This window comes from Schistocerca serialis, chromosome 6 (assembly GCF_023864345.2).
Source record: "Schistocerca serialis cubense isolate TAMUIC-IGC-003099 chromosome 6, iqSchSeri2.2, whole genome shotgun sequence".
Classification (NCBI taxonomy): domain Eukaryota; kingdom Metazoa; phylum Arthropoda; class Insecta; order Orthoptera; family Acrididae; genus Schistocerca; species Schistocerca serialis.
This window is the reverse complement of record NC_064643.1, coordinates 359,308,175-359,329,090: the sequence shown is the minus strand read 5'-3', so window position 1 is coordinate 359,329,090 and position 20,916 is coordinate 359,308,175. Positions and strand designations below refer to the sequence as shown.

At 41.0% G+C, this 20,916-nt stretch overlaps 1 protein-coding gene across 2 annotated transcripts in view; it reads right to left on the bottom strand.

Annotated features, from left to right (window-relative positions):
• Positions 1-150: 150 nt before the first annotated feature.
• LOC126483938 (tRNA selenocysteine 1-associated protein 1) overlaps positions 151-20,916 on the bottom strand; it is a 62,182-nt gene continuing 41,416 nt past the window's right edge. For both annotated transcript variants that reach the window (XM_050107222.1, XM_050107223.1), the window contains exons 5-6: positions 13,789-14,057; positions 151-394 (exon numbers count right to left, since the gene is read on the bottom strand). In XM_050107222.1, the coding sequence (XP_049963179.1) occupies positions 273-394; positions 13,789-14,057 (391 nt within the window). In that variant the 3' untranslated portion in view covers positions 151-272. The remainder of the gene's footprint in view (positions 395-13,788; positions 14,058-20,916) is intronic.

Here is a 20,916-nt window from a genome sequence, read left to right as displayed (position 1 = left end):
CAACATAAGAGAAAAAAATGTAATTATTATCACTCTAGTGCTTTTATGTCCAATTTCACGTCTGTGTGTGGAAGAAGAGTGTGTATATACATAAATAACTTCTTGTGTTTCACTTGATTTTTTTTTTATTTATCTTACAAAATATTTAACAGGATGGTGAAATTGTATCACCTGACCCTATTTATTATTGGATTTTATAAAAAAAGAAACATGTGAAAAATTGCTACAATGAGGAATGAAATATTTTACAACTGTACACACTTTCTTCATTTTCAGCAGCATTCCAATCCTTCCACAGGTAGCCATTTTGAGCTTTCTAGGGCATCCCAGAGACAGTAATCTCGTTCAGTTACTTCTCTGTTCAGCTTCTCAACATCTATCTGCTGATTATGTTCTATAAAAAAGAAACAAATAACATCCTATGAAATACAACTAGAAAGAGATTAATCATTTAGACTAGACTTGGCTACTGTTTCTATGTTTCGGAACAGTGTATCGATACGTGGAACTGTTTCAGTGTTTCGAAACAGTGGTGTTTCATTCTGCTCTGTGTCGGATAACGGGACCTGATTCGATTTCGAGCCAGCCACAGAAACTATCGTTGTTTCAAAATAATGCTGTTTCAGTCCACTTGTGCTTGGAACGGACTAACTGTATCGAAACAGTGATGTTTCATTTCGGTTACCTGATTGGATCTCGAGCCAGTCACAGGAACTGTATTGTTGTTTCAAAATAACGCTGTTTCAGTCCACTTGTGCTTGGAATGGACTAACTGTATCGAAACAGTGATGTTTCATTTCGCTTTGTCTCGGACGAGATTCGGGCACGGCACAGATACGGAAATACATTTAATGTACTACTTCATCGAACTCTTTCAAGAGTGTCGAAATCCTTTTGATACACAACAGCATGAAGCTTAAGATTTCCGAAAATAAAGCTTTGTTTCTAATTGACTGCTCTATTCCGAAATGGCGTAATATATACTTTATAAACACTAACAAACAATAAAATAAAGCACACTATTCGCATTCAAAATAATAAAAGTGTGAAAAACATTCAATTAAATTACACATCTCCTATAACATATGCTTATCTGTTGATGTACAGTAATCATATTAAAAAAATGCAAGTAAACCTACTACATTTTGAATTAGAAAAGGTGTAGAGTGGCAGTTTTTAGACATATACGTAAATTGGATGCACTTGAAAAGCAATATGATTGACGGATCATTGATGATGTAATGGTGAACGGGAAAGGCTAAGAAGCATGGTGGATTTATAGTAATGATTCGAAACACCTTAAGGGACAAAAAATTTTTTCTCTTATATTTTGTCATTTATTCGAATTATGTGGCTTTATTTGTGAGTCTATAGTCAATATGCCTATTCTCCACAATGATTTCTTTTGTGTGCATGGACATTAGCAGGCCGGGTATATATTATCCATACTAACAAAATGTGGGAATCCCACTAGCGTATCCATTGTTTCTGCAGTTTTTTCCCGCCTCCAGTACAGTTCGTGTTGGTTCTTCTGTCTTCAGCTATGGCGTTACGAAGTCCGGTGTGGGATTATTTTATGAAGATAAATCCTGAGAAAATTAAATGTAACTTGTGCTCGGCAGTGTTGTCGTTTAAAAGTAGTTCAACTTCTTGCTTAAACAGACACTTGCGACATAAGCATCCAACAGTTAATTTAAGTGAAACTCGTTCGAAATCAGTCTTTATGAATCTGGGCAGTGATGAAATCAGTTCAGTTTCCACAGCAACTGTTCAGGAATCTGCCATTCCAGTGCCTGTGCGTCAAGATGAACAATCTGTGCAATAAATACCCAGCACTTCCACCAGTTCAGTTCTGGGTAGGTGTGGTAAACAAACAAAGATTACTGGATTTGCATCAAGACCAGTGCCTTCATCCAAACGAGCCAAAATAGACGAACAGATTTTAAGACTTGTTGTTACAGAATACCTTCCATTTAATGTAGTTGAGAGTGTAGAGTTTAGAAAAATGACTTATTTATTAAATGAAAACTATGCACCACCAAGTAGAAAAACACTCTCCCACAGTTTACTCTCTCAAGTGTTCGACAGCACACTAGTGCAGGTAAGATCTGCAGTGCAAGCTGCATCCTACATCTGCATTACAACTGATGGATGGACATCTGTGAAAAATGAGAATTATATTGCAGTGACTGCTCACTTCATTGATGAAAACTGCAATCTGAAGTCATATTTGTTATCTAGTTTTAAATTCCATGACAAGCATACAGCAGAAAACATTTCCAGTGAATTACAAAATGTGACTTCAACTTGGGTATCACCAATAAAATTGTAGCTTGCACTACAGATAATGCACCTAACATGGTGGAGGCAGTGATGATGTGCAAATGGTGGCATGTACCTTGTTTTGCACATACACTGAATTTAATCGTGCAAGCAAGCCTTGAACCAATTACAGACACAAGGGCAAAGGTGAAGTCAATAGTGGAATTTTTCAAAAGAAGTCCTCAAGCACTTGAGAAATTACACAACATTCAGAAGCAAATGGGCTTCCCTATTTTAACACCGAAACAAGATTGCCCTACAAGATGGAATTCCACATATGAAATGTTTGACAGGCTTTTGAAAATCAAAGAGCCTTTGCAAAGCACCCTTGCCATCCTCAGTGTGGATTCACAAACAAAACTGTCCAATGAAGACTGGTTAGTTATTGAAAAATCTTGTGAAATACTATCTCCTTTTGAACAAGTCACAACAGAAATTAGCAGTGAAAGAAATGTAACCTTGTCAAAAGTTGTCTTATTAAGCAAAGGTTTACAAAGTCATTGTCTGAGACTGAAAAACTCAGATCACAGCAATGAAGCTACTAATACAGTAATTGCTAAACTTGAGGACGGAATCTGTACCCACCTCGTTCAAAAGTTTGCAGATAAAGCAATTGCTTGTGAGGCAACATTACTGGGTCCTCGCTTCAGGAAGCATGGTTTTCCAAAAACTGGGCATCGATTAAAAGAAACAAAAGATGCCATAATTAACAAGTGCTGTGCAATACGACAGAAACCCACTCAGTGTTCTACAGAAAATCCGCCACCAGCCAAACCAGTTGAGGTGAGCACATTCACTTCTAGCAGTGGCAACATTTGGCAAGATTTTGACCAAGCTGTAGGTGGCTTGATCCAAAGTGTAGACAATCCACGTGCTGCAAGTATAGTCGAGCTTGATAAATATATGAAGATGCCACTGATACACAGATCACAAGATCCACTGCTGTGGTGGAAAGAAAATCATGTGTTGTTTCCTACACTGTTTGAAATAATGAAACGACGTCTTTGTATTATGGCCACCTCTGTTCCATGTGAGCGCATATTTTCAAAGCAGGGGCAAACAATAACAGACAGACGATCCCGTCTTTCAGGCGAAAAAGTATCAAAAATGATATTTCTAAACTACAACTTAGAATAGGTACAGCAGATCTACTCAGAAATGAAACAGGAAAATTTCAATTGATTTTGTTCTTCTCTGGACAGAGTGCACTGAATTTATATTTGACTGTATTTTGTTTAGTCCACTAAACTGTGCATGTAGCTACCTTACAAGAACATTTTTCTCAAATTTGTTGCACACAGAAGACACTTTTTGCTCACCATTCTGTGAGTTTAATTTTTTTTAGTATGTTATTTATTCATTTATGTGTTTGAGAATAATTATCTGATTTGTGTATGTATATGTTTGTGTGTATATTTTTGTAAATGTGCTGTGTTTGGTTATTACACTATAGGCATCTTGATACTTGTGTATGATAAAAAATTCTCAGGCAAATCAACAATTGTACTTCGATACTTTTGTTTTTGGCATTCAGATACTGTGATAAAAATTGCATTTCTACAACAACGTAATTTCATCTCTGATTTCCTGGGCAAGTATATAATACATCTGCTTGCCGTGAGTACTTGAGGGAACTCCATGTACCTGTACCTCAAACAAACTTCTTTAGCAAGAACTATAAGTGGTGTAGAGGCAGATTTGCCATGATACAGGTATCACAAAGGCATTACACTGTAGGAACTGCTTTAAATTTTCGTCTGGATTTTATACTTCAAAGAAACATAGGAATCTCTGCATTTCAGTTATCTTGAAATGTTTTCCTGTTCTATCAAGTGTACTTACTATGAGATGTATCCAGCTAACTTGTGAATGTTTGATGAGAAACTGCCATACTTGACCATTGCGCTATATCCTCCAGTCTGTTACGGTACATTTTTGATCTGTGTGCATCAGTCACTTTGCATCCCGCTCTGTGTGACAAACAATGGAAAATTTAACTGCGGGTAGTAAAAGTGTGAGCGGCATACTCATAAATGTTAATTCAGTGCCTCACTTCCAGGATGTTATCTCAATAAATTATATCTCATGATATGCCTTTTCAAGAGCACATACAGATTATCACTCATAAAACCTATCAAAATTATGCACTAGAATACAGGGAAACGAGTTTGGCAAAATCTGTTATGTCAAACATATTAAGTCTGACCTCGGCCAATTGGAAAGTATGAAAGTCACATGACATGAAAGCAGTGCATTTGCTGCTACACGAAATATGGAACTGCAAAGACGTCTAAGTGAAAGTTTCACACTCTCTGCGATATGATTGGCGGTCGCACCTCATTTGTGTTTTTATGACAATATTTATACAGTAGACACTCAAGATTATATAATGTGAAGGCCTATACTATTATAAGACACAAACTGTTTCACTGTTTCGAAACAGCGTTTCGAAACATTACATTGTACTGTTTCATTTGTTTCGAAACAGTTTGGTGTTTCAGTTTGCCCATCTCTAATTTAGACAATAAAAAATCACCCCATGTGGTACATGTTGCCAAAATAATCACAAATTCAGTTCAACAAGAATAGCAATTATTGTGTCAACATATGGTGGCAAAATAACTTAAACTGTGTCAGAAAGCTATTCTATTACTGAGAAGCAACATGTATGTTTCATTCCAACACTAAATTTTTATAACGCACAAACTGTGACAAAAACAGCGTTACACACCATCTATTTGCAAATCACTAAATTCCACTGTTTGTTTACCTCTAATCCTGCACAACTGACTCTCCATTGATAGGCATTCATGACGTTTGCACATAATTCCAGAATGATCCCACTAACAAACCTACTCCTGCTCCTCCTCCTCCTCTGGGTGAAAGAAGCTAAGATCTTTACTCAAAAGCTAGGAAGTGTCAATTTTTAATTTTATTTCCTCCGCAGTCCATTGGCCCTAGTCAAATACAATACTACCACACAATCTTATGCTTTAGGAATGGAGTTCCTATGAAAGCTTCAAACCCAAGTAAAGCGACAATATTCTGAGCACAGAGAGGTCACTATTTGCTGAGCAGAGGGGAAATTGGACAGCTTAGAGGTATTTAAAAAAGGATTCACACTTAGAACACATTTACCAGTTAAAAATACACTTTTTCCCAGGCAAAAGTTCATTTTTTCCATGTTAAATAACAATATACTTCCCCTCAGAGCTGTAAAACTTATCAATTCTTTTAATGGTGAAAGTTTTATACACCAGCATAAAACTTCCCAGCACTTTTTTAAGAAAGGTCTTTGATGTGTGGCAATGTGTACACTGCATATTTTATATTTTCCTATTATGAAAGTATAAATACAAATTCTGTCAAATACAATAAAGTGGCACTGAAATGGAGATTGCAATGCACTTTTGTCAGCTAATCATAGCCATGTCACATGACCTCACCAGCCAACAACAGAAGATATTCAGAGCATAGGGCACATAATATAGTCAGCCAAGCACAATCACTGTTAAGTAGTACAAACACACAAACAGGAAAAGTTAATGGTTCAGTTTGATACACGTACAGTATACTGTAGCTACAAGAAAAGCTAAGCTTTCACACATAATAATGGTCATCAAAACTTTTTTCCTGTTTTTTTCTTTTTTTCTGAAGGTGTAGTTACGCAGGATCCTAAGAGCACAGCTTAAATTGCAGCAGCTGAAAATTACTGGCAAGCACAATTATAAATTCGCTGCTGTGCACCGAACATTTTGTGGGTTACCTGGCTGAATATATGTTATGTTCTGTCGAGCACTTGGACTTCTCTGTAGAAAAAAACCAATTACATGTGATTTTTGCTCAAAAACTCAACTCACCCCTCTGTTTCTTTCTTTTTTTTGTTTTACAATGTTAAAACAACTAATGTCATATGCACCCTTGTCAGAACCTCAGAACAATAACATGAAAAAGGAGTCAAAAGCGACTACACATTAAGAGCGATCAATGAAAGGAAAGACAGCTAAAAACAAGGACTTCCTCTTGGAGAAAGGTCCACAAAATATTCTGTAAAGACAATGGAGGTCCTAAACTAAAGATTAAATGTCCTTTACCACATTGGTTGGTTGGTTGGTTGGGGGAAGGAGACCAGACAGCGAGGTCATCGGTCTCATCGGATTAGGGAAGGACGGTGAAGGAAGTCGGCCGTGCCCTTTCAAAGGAACCATCCCGGCATTTGCCTGGAGCGATTTAGGGAAATCACGGAAAACCTAAATCAGGATGGCCGGACGCGGGATTGAACCGTCGTCCTCCCGAATGCGAGTCCAGTGTTTACCACATTGCTACGACAGATAAAACACAGTCAATAGCCTGCGCATCGTTCAGTAAAACAGCCAATAACCCAGATGGCAAATATACAGTAGAACATGGCTGAAAAAAGGGCATTCGGTCAGGAAACACTGAACCGTCGAAGATTGACGACAATGAGCACAAAGTGGTGAGGGAGACCACTTAACAAACGGCAATGGCTAAAACGATAGTGCCCAATATGTAACCTAACTAAAATGATCTACTCGCGGCGAAAGGGCTGAGAGGAGGTCGGCCAGGCAGCTCAATGACATTTAATTCCCAAGAGCTTATTCCCATGAAAGGAAGACCAGTGGTGATGCCAAAGTGACACCTTCTGCTGACAGACGCCAACAAGGAGATCATTGGAAGGTATGGAAGAATTAGCAGGCTGAGGTAGGAGGACTGCAGCCTTGGCATTAGTTCATGCGAGAGCCATCAGTGTACACAAAGGTACTACCGCAAAGTTCCGTGCAAAGGTGGAGAAACTTACACCAATAGATAGAATCTGGAGTAGTGTCCTTAGGAAGTGAATGAAGTCCGAAGTGAGCATGAGCCACCACACGAAGCCAAGGTGATAAAGTGTTCACACCCCCTGGGAACGTGGCAGGCAGCGTGAAGTTAAGCTGCAAGAGCAATAGCCAAAAGCGAACTCCAGGGGTAACAAAGAAGAGAGACGTGCCCCGTACTGGTGTGCATAGGAGGAGGCATTGGACAGGTGGCAACGCATGGTGGAAAAATGGCATGTGTATCTGCTGAGGAGACCATACGACAGTGGTACTTCAGCAGGTTCTGTGTATACAGGCTCTCAACCAGGCAAGTGTAAAAGGCATCACTGGCTGAATGGATGGCACGATGGTGGACTGTATTTAAATGGTGTAAGATGGATGGACGTGCAGATGCATAAACTAAACACTCATAGTCTAGTTTCGAACGGACAAGGGATCAGCACAAACGAAGGAAAGTGCTCTGTCCACTCCCAGGAAGTACAAATGGGAACACACAGGACATTAAGGGACCAAATACAGCAGGCGTCATAAGACGTGGGAGGACCAAGAAAATTTCCTTTCAAGCATAAGCCCCAGGAATTTCATAGTTACAGTGAAAGGAAGAGCAACAGGCCCAAGATGTAAACATGGTGGAAGAAACCCATTGCACCACCAGAAATGCATACAAACAGTTTTATCAGTGGAAAAACAAAAGCCATTGTAATTGCTCCATGAATAAAGGTGATCGAGACATCACTGAAGACACTGCTCAAGGAGACATGTCTGTGGAGAACTACAATAGATAGCAAAATTATGAAAAAAGGGAACCAGAGATGCCCCGCAGGAGACAGGCCATTCCAGGGTTAACAGCGATAGCAAAGAGAATGACGCTCAGGACGGCACCCTGAAGCACACTGTTTTCCTGGATAAAGGTGTCGGTCTTTTAAAATTTCCTGAAGAAAATGGGGCAGGCGGCCTTGGAAGCTCCACATGTTAAGAGTACGGAGGATACCAGTCCTCAAGCAGGTGTTGTAGGTTTTCTCCAGATCAAAAAACACATCCACAGTCTAGTATTTGTGTAGAAAATTGTTCGACAAAGTGATAAGATAGTCAACTGCAGAGCAGCGCACCCAAAAATCTACACTGTGCAGTGGTTAGTAAACTGAGAGACTCAAGCCACCATACCAGCCAGGCATGAATCACACGTTCCATCACCTTGCAAATACAGCTGGTGAGAGAATTGGGGCGGTAGTTAGAAGGAAGCTGTTTGTCCTTACTGGGCTTAGCTATGGGAATGACAATGGCTTCATGCCAGAATCTGGGAAATGAGTCACCTGCCCAGATGTGATTGTACGCATGACGGAGGAATTGCTTGCCCGCAAGAGAAAGGTGCTGCAACTTCTGAAAGTAAATATTGTCCAACCCTGGGGTGGAAATCAGGATGAAGTGAGAGCATGACCTAGCTCCAGCATAGGAAAGGCAGCATTGTAGAATTCACGATTCTGAGAGAAAGGGTATCACTCGAGCCTCCTCCATTCGTTTCCTCGAAATCTCCGCAAAATAGCAGCCTAAGGCGTTGGTGATAGGAACAATGACATCAGCAGCTATGGTCAGGCCGGAAATTGGGGAATGGACCTTGGTGCCAGAGTGTCACTGGAGGTTGGCCCACACAACAGAATAGGGAGCAGGACTGCTAAAAGAACTAGAGAACTTTTTTTGCTACCCCCAAGCACGCAACAACACTGAGCACACAACCATTTATAACGAATACTGTTCGCCATTTTAGGATGATGGTTAAATATGCGGAGAGCATATGTATGCACAAATCGAACTGCGGATTCCATCAGTGCACCAAGTGACCACAATACTGTGCACTAAAGGTGAACTGCGAGGCAAGGAACGTTCTGCGGCAGTACGGTTAATGTTTGTAAGATATTCTATCTGGTCATCACAACTGGGGAAATGTTGTTCGTCAAAGGTCACCAGGAAGGAGTAAAACCTGCAGTGCCAATTGGTTTACACGTAGATGGGGTAGGAGTCAGCAAATGGATAGTTGTTTGAGTATGTGTTAGAGAGAACAGACCACTCGAGATGACGAGCAAGTTGGGCAGTGCAGAATGAGATGTCCAAATGGGTACAGGTGTGTTTGGAGTCTGACAGGAATGTTGGTCCTCCAGTGCTAAAGCAGATGAAGTTGAGCTGATTGTGATGGTCAAGAGAGGGCACCTCTCTGACACAAAGGGGACGGTGCGCATTAAAGTCTCCAAGCTGTAAAAAGAGGGAGGGAGTTTCCCAATAAGCTGAAGGAAGTCCACCCTGGTGACACCGAATGACGGAGGTATGTAGATGGTAAAAAGAGAAAAGCTGAAGCGAGGAAGGAAAATGTGGACTGCAACAGCTTGCAGCTAGATGTTCAGTGAGATAGTCTGACTATGAATGACATCCCAGACAAGCAGCATGACTCCCACATGAGATGGATTGCTGTCTTGGGGGGAAAGGTCAAAGCAGACGGGAAAGAAATGCAAGAAATCAAAGCAGTCACAAGGATGTAATTTTGTTTCCTGGACGCAGAAAACTAGCAGAAGCTGCGATTCCAAGTGCAGCTGTAATTCCTCCTTGATGGATCTAATCCCATGAATGTTTCATTTAGGAAGAGTCCCGATGGGGAAAGGAGTGAAGAGAAAAAATGAAGGGTTGTCACATCAGTGGCAGCCGAATGCCAGCCTTCAAAGAGTCACTGCTACAGGGCACAGAGGCTGAAGGATCCCCGCTCCATGAGATTTACAGAGACAACGGCATTCTCACTGGGTCAGCCAGCAGATTCAAGGGTGGAGAAACGGTTGGTGGTACGCACCGGCAAAATGGAGATCAGCCAGTGAGGGTATCACGTGGCAACACCATGAAGACGATCTCCAAGTCAGTGAAGGACTCCTTTCCTTGGAGCCTTTGTGGTTGGCAGATGAAGACTCAGGTGTTTGTTGGCTAGAAAGATGTAAAAAATCTTCGTGGGAGTATTCCTTCTGTTCTTTCCAATCTCTGGTTGCGTAGCAGGTGATTTTGCCGCTGAAGGCGAAAATTTGGTGGCTTGTTGCATAACTGGAGGAGGAGGAGATGGGGATGCTACCATGACACTGGGCAATTTTATAACAGTGGTGCTAAATTTGAGGTCGCAAGTCTGTGTGGCCATATCCTTCGTGCAGTGAGGTATAGCAAGAACGATACTGTAAGTGCCAGGTGGTAAAATGCAGGGATTCTGACTAGCCAATAACTTGCACACAACAGGGTAAGGTACTTTTTCTTTCACCCAGATCTCCTGGACAGTCCGCTAATCAAAATACAGGGGACATTCTTGGGATGAGGCTGCATGGCCGCCATTGCAATTGATACAATTGGGAGAAGGATGCGGGCAATCACCCTTGTGAGCACCCCTACCACAAATAACACATATGGCCAGGTTTTGATAGGACATTTGAGTAACACCGACATTGGTAGCAGCAAGTCACGTTCGAAATGTATGGTCGGACCATGATGACTTCATAGCCGGCTTTGATCTTTGATGGAGGCACTACGCTATCCGACATGAGAAAGTGTGCGTGTAGGCACGAAGGATGCATCAACCTTTTTTATCATCTGATGGACTGCAATGACGCTCTGACCAGAGAGGTAAGTTTAGATTTCTCCCAAGGTCAGGCCATCGAGCAGCCTACTGTAAATAACACAACATGAAGAATTTAGCATTCGATGGACCTGACACAAACAGGATAGCCATGGAGGAGTGAAGCTACAGGCTTTGCCTGAGAATCACAATTAGTCTCCAGAAGCTAAGTGTCATTGCATAAATGAGAGCAGCATTTCACAGTGCCAGCAACTGCATCAAAACCTTTCTGAATATTAAAAGAAACAACAGCTGAAAAGGACTGACCACCTTGAGTACGCGATACCATGAGGAACTGAGGTGTAGCAGGGAGAGTCTTGGAATCTTTAGCCTCATTCCATTTACATTTAGTAAGACTGAGTTGGTGACTGGCTCACTGTAAGAAAAATCCCTATGATTGCCAGCATCTGTGATGGAGAGCTCCTTCCAACTGGGGGCCCCCCCTCAGAGGGGATCTCTTCCGCCTTAGGTGATTGTTCACACCTCCCAAACTCCTGACAGAGGGACTAATTGGCAATTTTGGAAAATAACAGCTCAGGCAAACACCCCTCCCTAGGCCTGGCCTGTACCAGGTGTACGTTTGAACCCTACCTGTCAACCAAGGGTTGGGAATTACATGTTACCCAGTCACCTTTTACATGTCAGATGCATGGGCCAGCCTTTAAGAGCATGCAGAGAGGAAGGAGAAACAAAGAAGAACCTCAAATGCTGCAGTGGAGGAAGGGTAGGAGATGGAGAATGAAGAAAGAAAGAAAGAAAGAAAAAACAGTAGTGGGATTATTCTGACTCTGGCTACAGAAAATTAAGAACACATTTTCAAAAATATGCCACACGTTCCCCATGGGACGAGAAAAAGGATAGCTCGAGGATAGACATGCAGCATAGCAGGGAAAAGGTGCTGCAAATGCTAGGGCCCAAGCACAAACACACCAAAGTGCTCTGAAGTATAATTATACTTATTGCCATCTTTACTGCACAATTTGTAATCTATGAAAGAACTAAAAGAAATATGAGGGTGAATCAAATGAAAACCTTAAATTTGTAATAACAAATTGAAATTTTGCACCATTATCCTGTGAGTCGGTAAGCGTGCTACAAACAGTGTGCAGAATGGCCTGTAGGAGGCAGCATAGTGCAGATGCACACATACCGTCACAGTATCAGTATAAAGATGGCCGCCCCACTTGCGACTTGCACCAGGGAAGAATAGCGTTCAGTTATTCGGTTTTTGCATAATGAAGGTGTGAAACCTATTGAAATTCATCGACAAATGAAGGTTCAGTACGGTGATGCATGTTTGTCACAGCAGCAAGTATATGAATGGAGTAGGAAGTTCGCAAATGGTGCGACTTCAGTGGAAGATGCTCCTCATCTAGGTCAGGCACAAGTTGTGATTCCACAGAACATTGCAGCAGTTGAAGCCATAGTGAAGGAAAACCACCGAGTGACACTGAATGACACTGCAGCCCATTTACAGATTAGTCATGGGTCCGCACATCACATTGTGCATGATGTGCTCCAGTTTCACAAAGTGTCTGCAAGATGGGTGCCACGGCAGCTGACTCCTGAAATGAGAGAATGACGTGTTGATGCTTGTAAAGAACTTCTTCGGCACTTTGAATGAAAAGGTGATGGCTTCCTTGCAAGAATCGTTACTGGGGACGAAACCTGGGTTCACTTCCACCAATCGGAAACAAAGAGAGCGAGCAAGGAATGGTGCCATTCTTCATCACCAAAACCAAAGAAGTTTCGAAAAGAACCATCAGCAGGGAAGGTTGTGCTGAATCTCTTTTGGGATGAAAAGGCATCATTTTGGAGCATTACATGCCTAGAGGGACCACTGTCACCAGTGCATCATACACAGATCTCCTAAAAAATCATCTTTGGCCTGCAATCAAATCAAAGCGACATGGATTGCTGTCAGCAGGTGTCCATTTGCAACATGACAACGCAAGGCCCCACACTGCCCATACAACAGTTGCCACAATCACAGACCTGCATTTTGAGTGTCTTCCTCATCCACCATACTCACCAGACCTTACCCCAAGTGATTTCCATATGTTTGGACCACTCAAAGACACAATGGGAGGAAAGAAGTTCCGTTCTGATGAAGAGGTATGCCACACAGTGCATGAGTGGTTGTGCGGACTACCAAAAGAACTTTTTTCTAAAGGAATTTATGCACTTTGTTAGCACTGGAGGACTTGCATTGAGCATGGGGGAGATTATGTTGAAAAGTGGTACAGCTTTGTACCACTGCTGCACAATAAATAATATTTAAAAAGTATTTAAGGTTTTCATTTGACTCAACCTCATATGAAAAACTAACACTGAAGCTTGGTCTTTCTTAGCTTGTGTTGCTCGGAGGGGGGCAAATAACTGACTCTTTTTTCTCCCCACAAATACATATCCATTTTTCAGAGACAAATTTTCCCTAATAACAAGTCACTATCATAAAACGCTTTTCTATCACAACTTTAAAGAACTTCACTGTATAGGCATAAAAAGTGGTGTAATATGCCTGGCATTTTTTTGTTTAAAAAATGTGTGCCTCTGACACAATAAGAAAGACATCATAGTGTCTTGAATGAAAGCTAAATCCAGTTAAGCAAACGCATCTGTCAACATCTGTTATCATATGGAAATTATCTAGTCACGATTAATCTACTGAATGCATAATCCAAATGTAGAGCATGTTCAGCAAATCTATAAAAGGACTGGAATATGGAGCAAGTGCACAGAGAAATAATAATATTAACATTGAAGCCATATGTACACTATTAACTTTAGAAATGATTATAGCAACAGTATGTGAATGGAAAACACTGCATATTATTTTAAAATAAGCCAAAATTAAAAGATTTTTGTCTAATTTATAAAACTGTAAAAGCTAAAAGAACTATCATATTATAACCACACACCTGAAACAGTTGTTATCAACTAAACAAACTGGTTATAGCACTTCATTTTGTGCTACTAAATCTCCAGTCTACCTACCAATAAGCTCAAGGTCATCCTCATGGTTAGTAGTATCTTCCACTACCGGTGCACTGGAGTACGCACTCATACTCTGATAGTAATCATGGGAGGCTTGCGCATGTGCTGATGCAGTAGCTGCTGGATCAGTACTTGTGTCATAATATCCTTGCCATGCAGAATAATTCTGCCAATATGATGGGTCATAGTACTGACTGTAATCTGAACTGGAGCTGTAACCCCCACTTGTTGCTGCTGTAGTAGTTGTCGTGAAGGTACTGGTGTCAGTGCTGAGGAGAAATGTGAGCAACAAATAGTAAGTTACCTGACTTGAGTACACATATTAAATTTCTTGATGAAGAACCGCCAAGCAGCCATCAACTACAAAAGCACTGAAATAAAAAAGTTTGTTACCAACACTGAAAAGGAATGTATTCACCAGGACAAAAAATTTAGGGTTGAAATATGAGGCTCATTCCAATGGTATCACGTGTTGAGTCCAGAGAACTATCATTCATCAATCAATGGGACAGTACTAAATGGGGTAAAAAAAGGTAGTCATCAATCTGAAAACTGTTTTGAACACCACAGTGCTTTACTAGGCATGATCCTATTGGAGCTGGTGTGCCACTGCCTTCCTTCCTATCTTTGAACTGAACTGACTTACTCAGCCAGTTACAGCAAGGCCTACAGTTTAAAGCAGAGTCCAAACCATGGTGCAGCTTGACATTTTTCACATCAACAAAAGTTGCCAGAGTTTCATAACCCCATCATCAGGTCTGTGCCACAAAATATGCAATATAAGACAACCTATTTAAAGACACACATTAAAAAATGCAATGAAGTTGACAAACATACCCATAAAAGTCAATACAAAGTACTCGTCACCTTTTACTCCACTCCGAAATGTCACCAGTACCCTAACAGCTCAATATGGCACAAAGAAGTAAACAATTCAGCCAGTAAGTGGTACTAGTGACACATACCTATAACAACACGCAAATTGTTAAATGACAATACTTATTGAAACAAGTATTATTTAAATGACATACATATATAATTTTTGTTAAGAAAAGAATCACACTGTACTAAGGTCACAGCTGTGACATTCCATGTTGCTTGATGTTGGCATAGGAAATGAAGATTAGCTCAGTACATAAATTTCAGCTCCATGTTTTGAAAGCACTGTTACATGGTAGATCACAATTACAAATAGCTCAATAAATACGAACTGTAAAAATACAGAACGAATGGAGCAGGAACACTTATTACAATTAGAAGAAAACACTACTATGTAATGCTTATAATACCAAGATCAGTCATTGCAACTAAACTGTAAAAATTGTCTTTAATTGCCGTTACAAATTCCTACCATCAAGGCCACAGCTGCCATTCATTCAGCTGCTGGTATTAAACCTAGAAGTACAGTGCCTATATGAGCCTGTTCAAAATGTCAATTTCAACCAATTATTTAAAAAATGTAGTACACACGATTAAACTGTTTTTTCAACAATAGTACATAACAGACAAAATTTCAACAAACCTGATGAAAACAATATTCCATACAGCAGTCAAAATAACAAGAGATCAAAAATAAAACTTTTAAAAATGTGGAAAGGAAGAGAGAAAGGGCATTTATCACAATAAAAGAAACAATAGAAACTTATGGTTAGTAAGAATTTACATTCTTAACACCATGGTCGTCAGTCATTGCATTATACCACAAAAACATCAAAAGTCAGTCACTGCATTTACATTAACCAATAGGATGCCACACGTGTACAATAAATAGTATGTGACAGTAAAAAAAATGTTAAAAACAATTTGACCTAGCTCCCTTCCTATTTTATTTTTTTAAATTTCTGTTTTCATCTTTTTCTTGTTTTAAATGTCAGCAACTACTGTTTTTAATAGGTTGTTGAAATTTTGACTGTCATGTATTACAGTTTTAAACAGTTGGTTGAAATCAAGACATATTGAACAATAGCATATGGGTACTCTACTCTAGGTTTAAATCCAGCAGCTTAAAGCATTGTACCTATGGTCTTGTCGGGAGAAATTTGTAACTGTAATTACTGACAATTTTTACTGTGCAATTGTAAAGGCTGATCTCAATGTTACAAGAATTACCCATTACTAGACCATAACTAACAGTGGTTCCTTGTAAATATAGAAAGTGTCCATGATCCTTCCTTCCATATTGTTAAGGTTTACGTTTACTGAGCTATTTGAAATTTCAATGTGTCAAGTAACATTAGTTTTAAAATGTTTTGGCTGAACTTTATTTACTGAGCTATTTCAATTAGTGTTACTTCCCACATTCATAATATAGTAGCCTGGAAAATATAGTAAGAAAGTTCTGGCGGAATGTAAATAATTTAGGAGTACGGAGACCACTCACCGAATAGCAGAAGTCTTCAGTAGTCAACAGGTACTCCCCCCCCCCCTTTTTCACTCACTCACTCACACACACACACACACACACACACACACACACACACACACTAACATCTGTACCCTTACATTGTGCCAACTGAACCCACAATACCAAGATTTCATTCCTGCATGTGGACTAGGGTGGGTGGGAATTGTGTCAGGGTGGCTCAGAAGGAGACAGCGGCTTTGTTTGCTATGAATGCACGAGAGGAGGACAGCAGATGCATGCGCTTGGCCCAAACTGCACGATTCCAAGGCTGGTGTGGTGCAGTGCACAATGAAGGTGATGTGGACTGGGAGGGAATGACAGGACAGAGGAAGAAGGGACTGTGGGGCAGAGGGTGTGGGGACAATAGGTTAATGAACATTGACGCCAGGATGGTTACGACTGGAAAGGATGTGTTGCAAGGGTAACTCTCATCTGTATAGTTCAGAAAAGCTGGTGGCGGCGGTGATGGTGGTGGTGGTGGTGGTGGTGGAAAGGATTCAGATGATCCAGTTGTACAGCATTCATTGAAATCGAGTACATTATGCTCAGCTACATGCTGTGCCACTGTGTGGTCAACTCTGTTCTTTGCCACAGTCTGGCGGTAGCCAATCACTCTGGTGGACAGCTGGTTGGTTGTCATACCAACACAAAAATCTGTTTAGTGATTACAGCTGAGTTGGTGTACGGCATGGCTGCTTTCACAGGTGGCCCTACCTTTTACAGGGTAGGATAAGCCTGTGACAGGACTGGAGCAGGAAGTGCTGGGTGGGTAGATTGGCCAGATCTTGCATCTGAATCTTCCATAGAATAGATTCATGTGACAGTGGGTTTGGAGTGACACAGGTTTGGACCAGGATGTTGTGTAGATTGCGAGGGCAATGGAATATCCTCTCCACCCATCCTAAAGTGGGTTCCCTTCACCCACCCAACCTACACAACCATCCTGGTCCATCCTTGGCCACTCCCGCTCCCAACTCCTTGCCACAGGGATCTTATCTCTGTGAAAGACTTGTGCAAGATCTGGACAGTCCAGCCACCCAGCACTTTCTATTCCAGTCCTGTCACACGCTTATCCTACCTTGTCAGAGGCAGGGCCACTTGTGAAAGCAGCCTTGTCAGATAAGGTCTGTTAATAAAGTACCAGACTTATTTTTTATTGCTGAAATAAACAATGGTATCAGTGTGCGTGCATACTTTGTGTTTGGGGGCATATGTGGTGCACATACCCGATTCTTTTCATGAGTGTGGAAACAACCAGTCACTGGCTAGCCATAGACAACTGAACACGTGTAAGTGGTAATCACTGAATTTTATGTTGTGGGGAAAAAAAGGAACAATGTTATTGCATCAAATTTTGTTTTAAACTTGGCAATACTCAGACTGAAGCAATCCACAACATTCGACAAGTGTTTGGGGACGAAGCAATGGGTACCATACAGATAAAGGACTTGTAAAACCACTTCAAAGATGGCCACTCATTAATAAAGAGGGAAGTACATTCTGCTCGACCTTCAATATCCACAAATGAGGTTATTTTTTTTGTCATCAGTCTACTGACTGGTTTGATGCAGCCCGCCACGAATTCCTTTCCTGTGCTAACCTCTTCATCTCAGAGTAGCACTTGCAACCTACATCCTCAATTAATTGCTTGACATATTCCAACCTCTGTCTTCCTCTACAGTTTTTGCCCTCTACAGCTCCCTCTAGTACCATGGAAGTCATTCCCTCATGTCTTAGCAGATGTCCTATCATCCTGTCCTTTCTCCTTATCAGTGTTTTCCACATATTCCTTTCCTCTCCAATTCTGTGTAGAACCTCCTCATTCCTTACCTTATCAGTCCACCTAATTTTCAACATTCGTCTATAGCACCACATCTCAAATGCTTTGATTCTCTTCTGTTCCGGTTTTCCCACAGTCCATGTTTCACTACCATACAATGCTGCACTCCAGACGTACATCCTCAGAAATTTCTTCCTCAAATTAATGCTGGTATTTGATATTAGTAGACTTCTCTTAGCCAGAAATGCCTTTTTTGCCATAGCGAGTCTGCTTTTGATGTCCTCCTTGCTCCATCCGTCATTGGTTATTTTACTGCCTAGGTAGCAGAATTCCTTAACTTCATTGACTTCGTGACCATCAATCCTGATGTTAAGTTTGTCGCTGTTCTCATTTCTACTACTTCTCATTACCTTCGTCTTTCTCTGATTTACTCTCAAACCATACTGTGTACTCATTAGACTGTTAATTCTTCTTCACTTTCACTCAGGATAGCAATGTCATCAGCGAATCGTATCACTGATATCCTTTCACCTTGTATTTTAATTCCACTCCTGAACCTTTCTTTTATTTCCATCATTGCTTCCTCGATGTACAGATTGAAGAGTAGGGGCAAAAGGCTACAGCCTTGTCTTACACCCTTCTTAATACGAGCACTTCGTTCTTGATCGTCCACTCTTATTATTCCCTCTTGGTTGTTGTACATATTTTATATGACCCATCTCTCCCTATAGCTTACCCCTACTTTTTTCAGAATCTCGAACAGCTTGCACCATTTTATATTGTCGAACGCTTTTTCCAGGTCGACAAATCCTATGAAAGTGTCTTGATTTTTCTTTAGCCTTGCTTCCATTATTAGCCGTAATGTCAGAATTGCCTCTCTCGTCCCTTTACTTTTCCTAAAGCCAAACTGATTGTCACCTAGCGCATTCTCAATTTTTTTTTCCATTCTTCTGTATATTATTCTTGTAAGCAGCTTCGATGCATGAGCTGTTAAGCTGATTGTGCGATAATTCTCGCACTTGTCAGCTCTTGCCGTCTTCGGAACTGTGTGGATGATGCTTTTCCGAAAGTCAGATGGTATATCGCCAGACTCATATATTCTACACACCAACGTGAATAGTTGTTTTGTTGCCACTTCCCCCAATGATTTTAGAAATTCTGATGGAATGTTATCTATCCCTTCTGCCTCATTTGACCGTAAGTCCTCCAAAGCTCTTTTAAATTCCGATTCTAATACTGGATCCCCTATCTCTTCTAAATCGACTCCTGTTTCTTCTTCTATCACATCAGACAAATCTTCACCCTCATAGAGGCTTTCAATGTATTCTTTCCACCTATCTGCTCTCTCCTCTGCATTTAACAGTGGAATTCCCGTTGCACTGTTAATGTTACCACCGTTGCTTTTAATGTCACCAAAGGTTGTTTTGACTTTCCTGTATGCTGAGTCTGTCCTTCCGACAATCATATCTTTTTCGATGTCTTCACATTTTTCCTGCAGCCATTTCGTCTTAGCTTCCCTGCACTTCCTATTTATTTCATTCCTCAGCGAGTTGTATTTCTGTATTCCTGATTTTCCCGGAACATGTTTGTACTTCCTCCTTTCATCAATCAACTGAAGTATTTCTTCTGTTACCCACGGTTTCTTCGCAGCTACCTTCTTTGTACCTATGTTTTCCTTCCCAACTTCTGTGATGGCCCTTTTTAGAGATGTCCATTCCTCTTCAACTGTACTGCCTACTGGGCTATTCCTTATTGCTGTATCTATAGCGCTAGAGAACTTCAAACGTATCTCGTCATTCCTTAGTACTTCCGTATCCCACTTCTTTGCGTATTGATTCTTCCTGACTAATGTCAGGAACTTCAGCCTACTCTTCATCACTACTATATTGTGATCTGAGTCTATATCTGCTCCTGGGTACGCCTTACAATCCAGTATCTGATTTCGGAATCTCTGTCTGACCATGATGTAATCTAATTGAAATCTTCCTGTATCTACCGGCCTTTTCCAAGTATACCTCCTCCTTCTGTGATTCTCGAACAGGGTATTCGCTATTACTAGCTGAAACTTGTTACAGAACTCAATTAGTCTTTCTCCTCTTTCATTCCTTGTCCCAAGCCCATATTCTCCTGTAACCTTTTCTTCTACTCCTTCCCCTACAACTGCATTCCAGTCGCCCATGACTATTAGATTTTCGTCCCCCTTTACGTACTGCATTACCCTTTCAATATCCTCATACACTTTCTCTATCTGTTCATCTTCAGCTTGCGACGTCGGCATGTATACCTGAACTATTGTTGTCAGTGTTGGTCTGCTGTCGATTCTGATTACAACAACCCGGTCACTGAACTGTTCACAGTAACACACCCTCTGCCCGACCTTCCTATTCATAACGAATCCTACACCTGTTATACCATTTTCTGCTGCTGCTGATATTACCCGATACTCATCTGACCAGAAATCCTTTTCACTTCACTGACCCCTACTATATCTAGATTGAGCCTTTGCATTTCCCTTTTCAGATTTTCTAGTTTCCCTACCACATTCAAGCTTCTGACATTCCACACCCCGACTCGTAGAACGTTATCCTTTCGTTGATTATTCAATCTTTTTCTCATGGTAACCTCCCCCTTGGCAGTCCCCTCCCGGAGATCCGAATGGGGGACTATTCCGGAATCTTTTGCCAATGGAGAGATCATCATGACACTTCTTCAAATACAGGCCACATGTCCTGTGGATACACGTTACGTGTCTTTAATGCAGTGGTTTCCATTGCCTTCTGCATCCTCATGTCGTTGATCATTGCTGATTCTTCCACCTTTAGGGGCAATTTCCCACCCCTAGGACAAGAGAGTACCCTGAACCTCTATCCGCTCCTCCGCCCTCTTTGACAAGACCGTTGGCAGAATGAGGCTGACTTCTTATGCCGGTAGTCTTCGGCCGCCA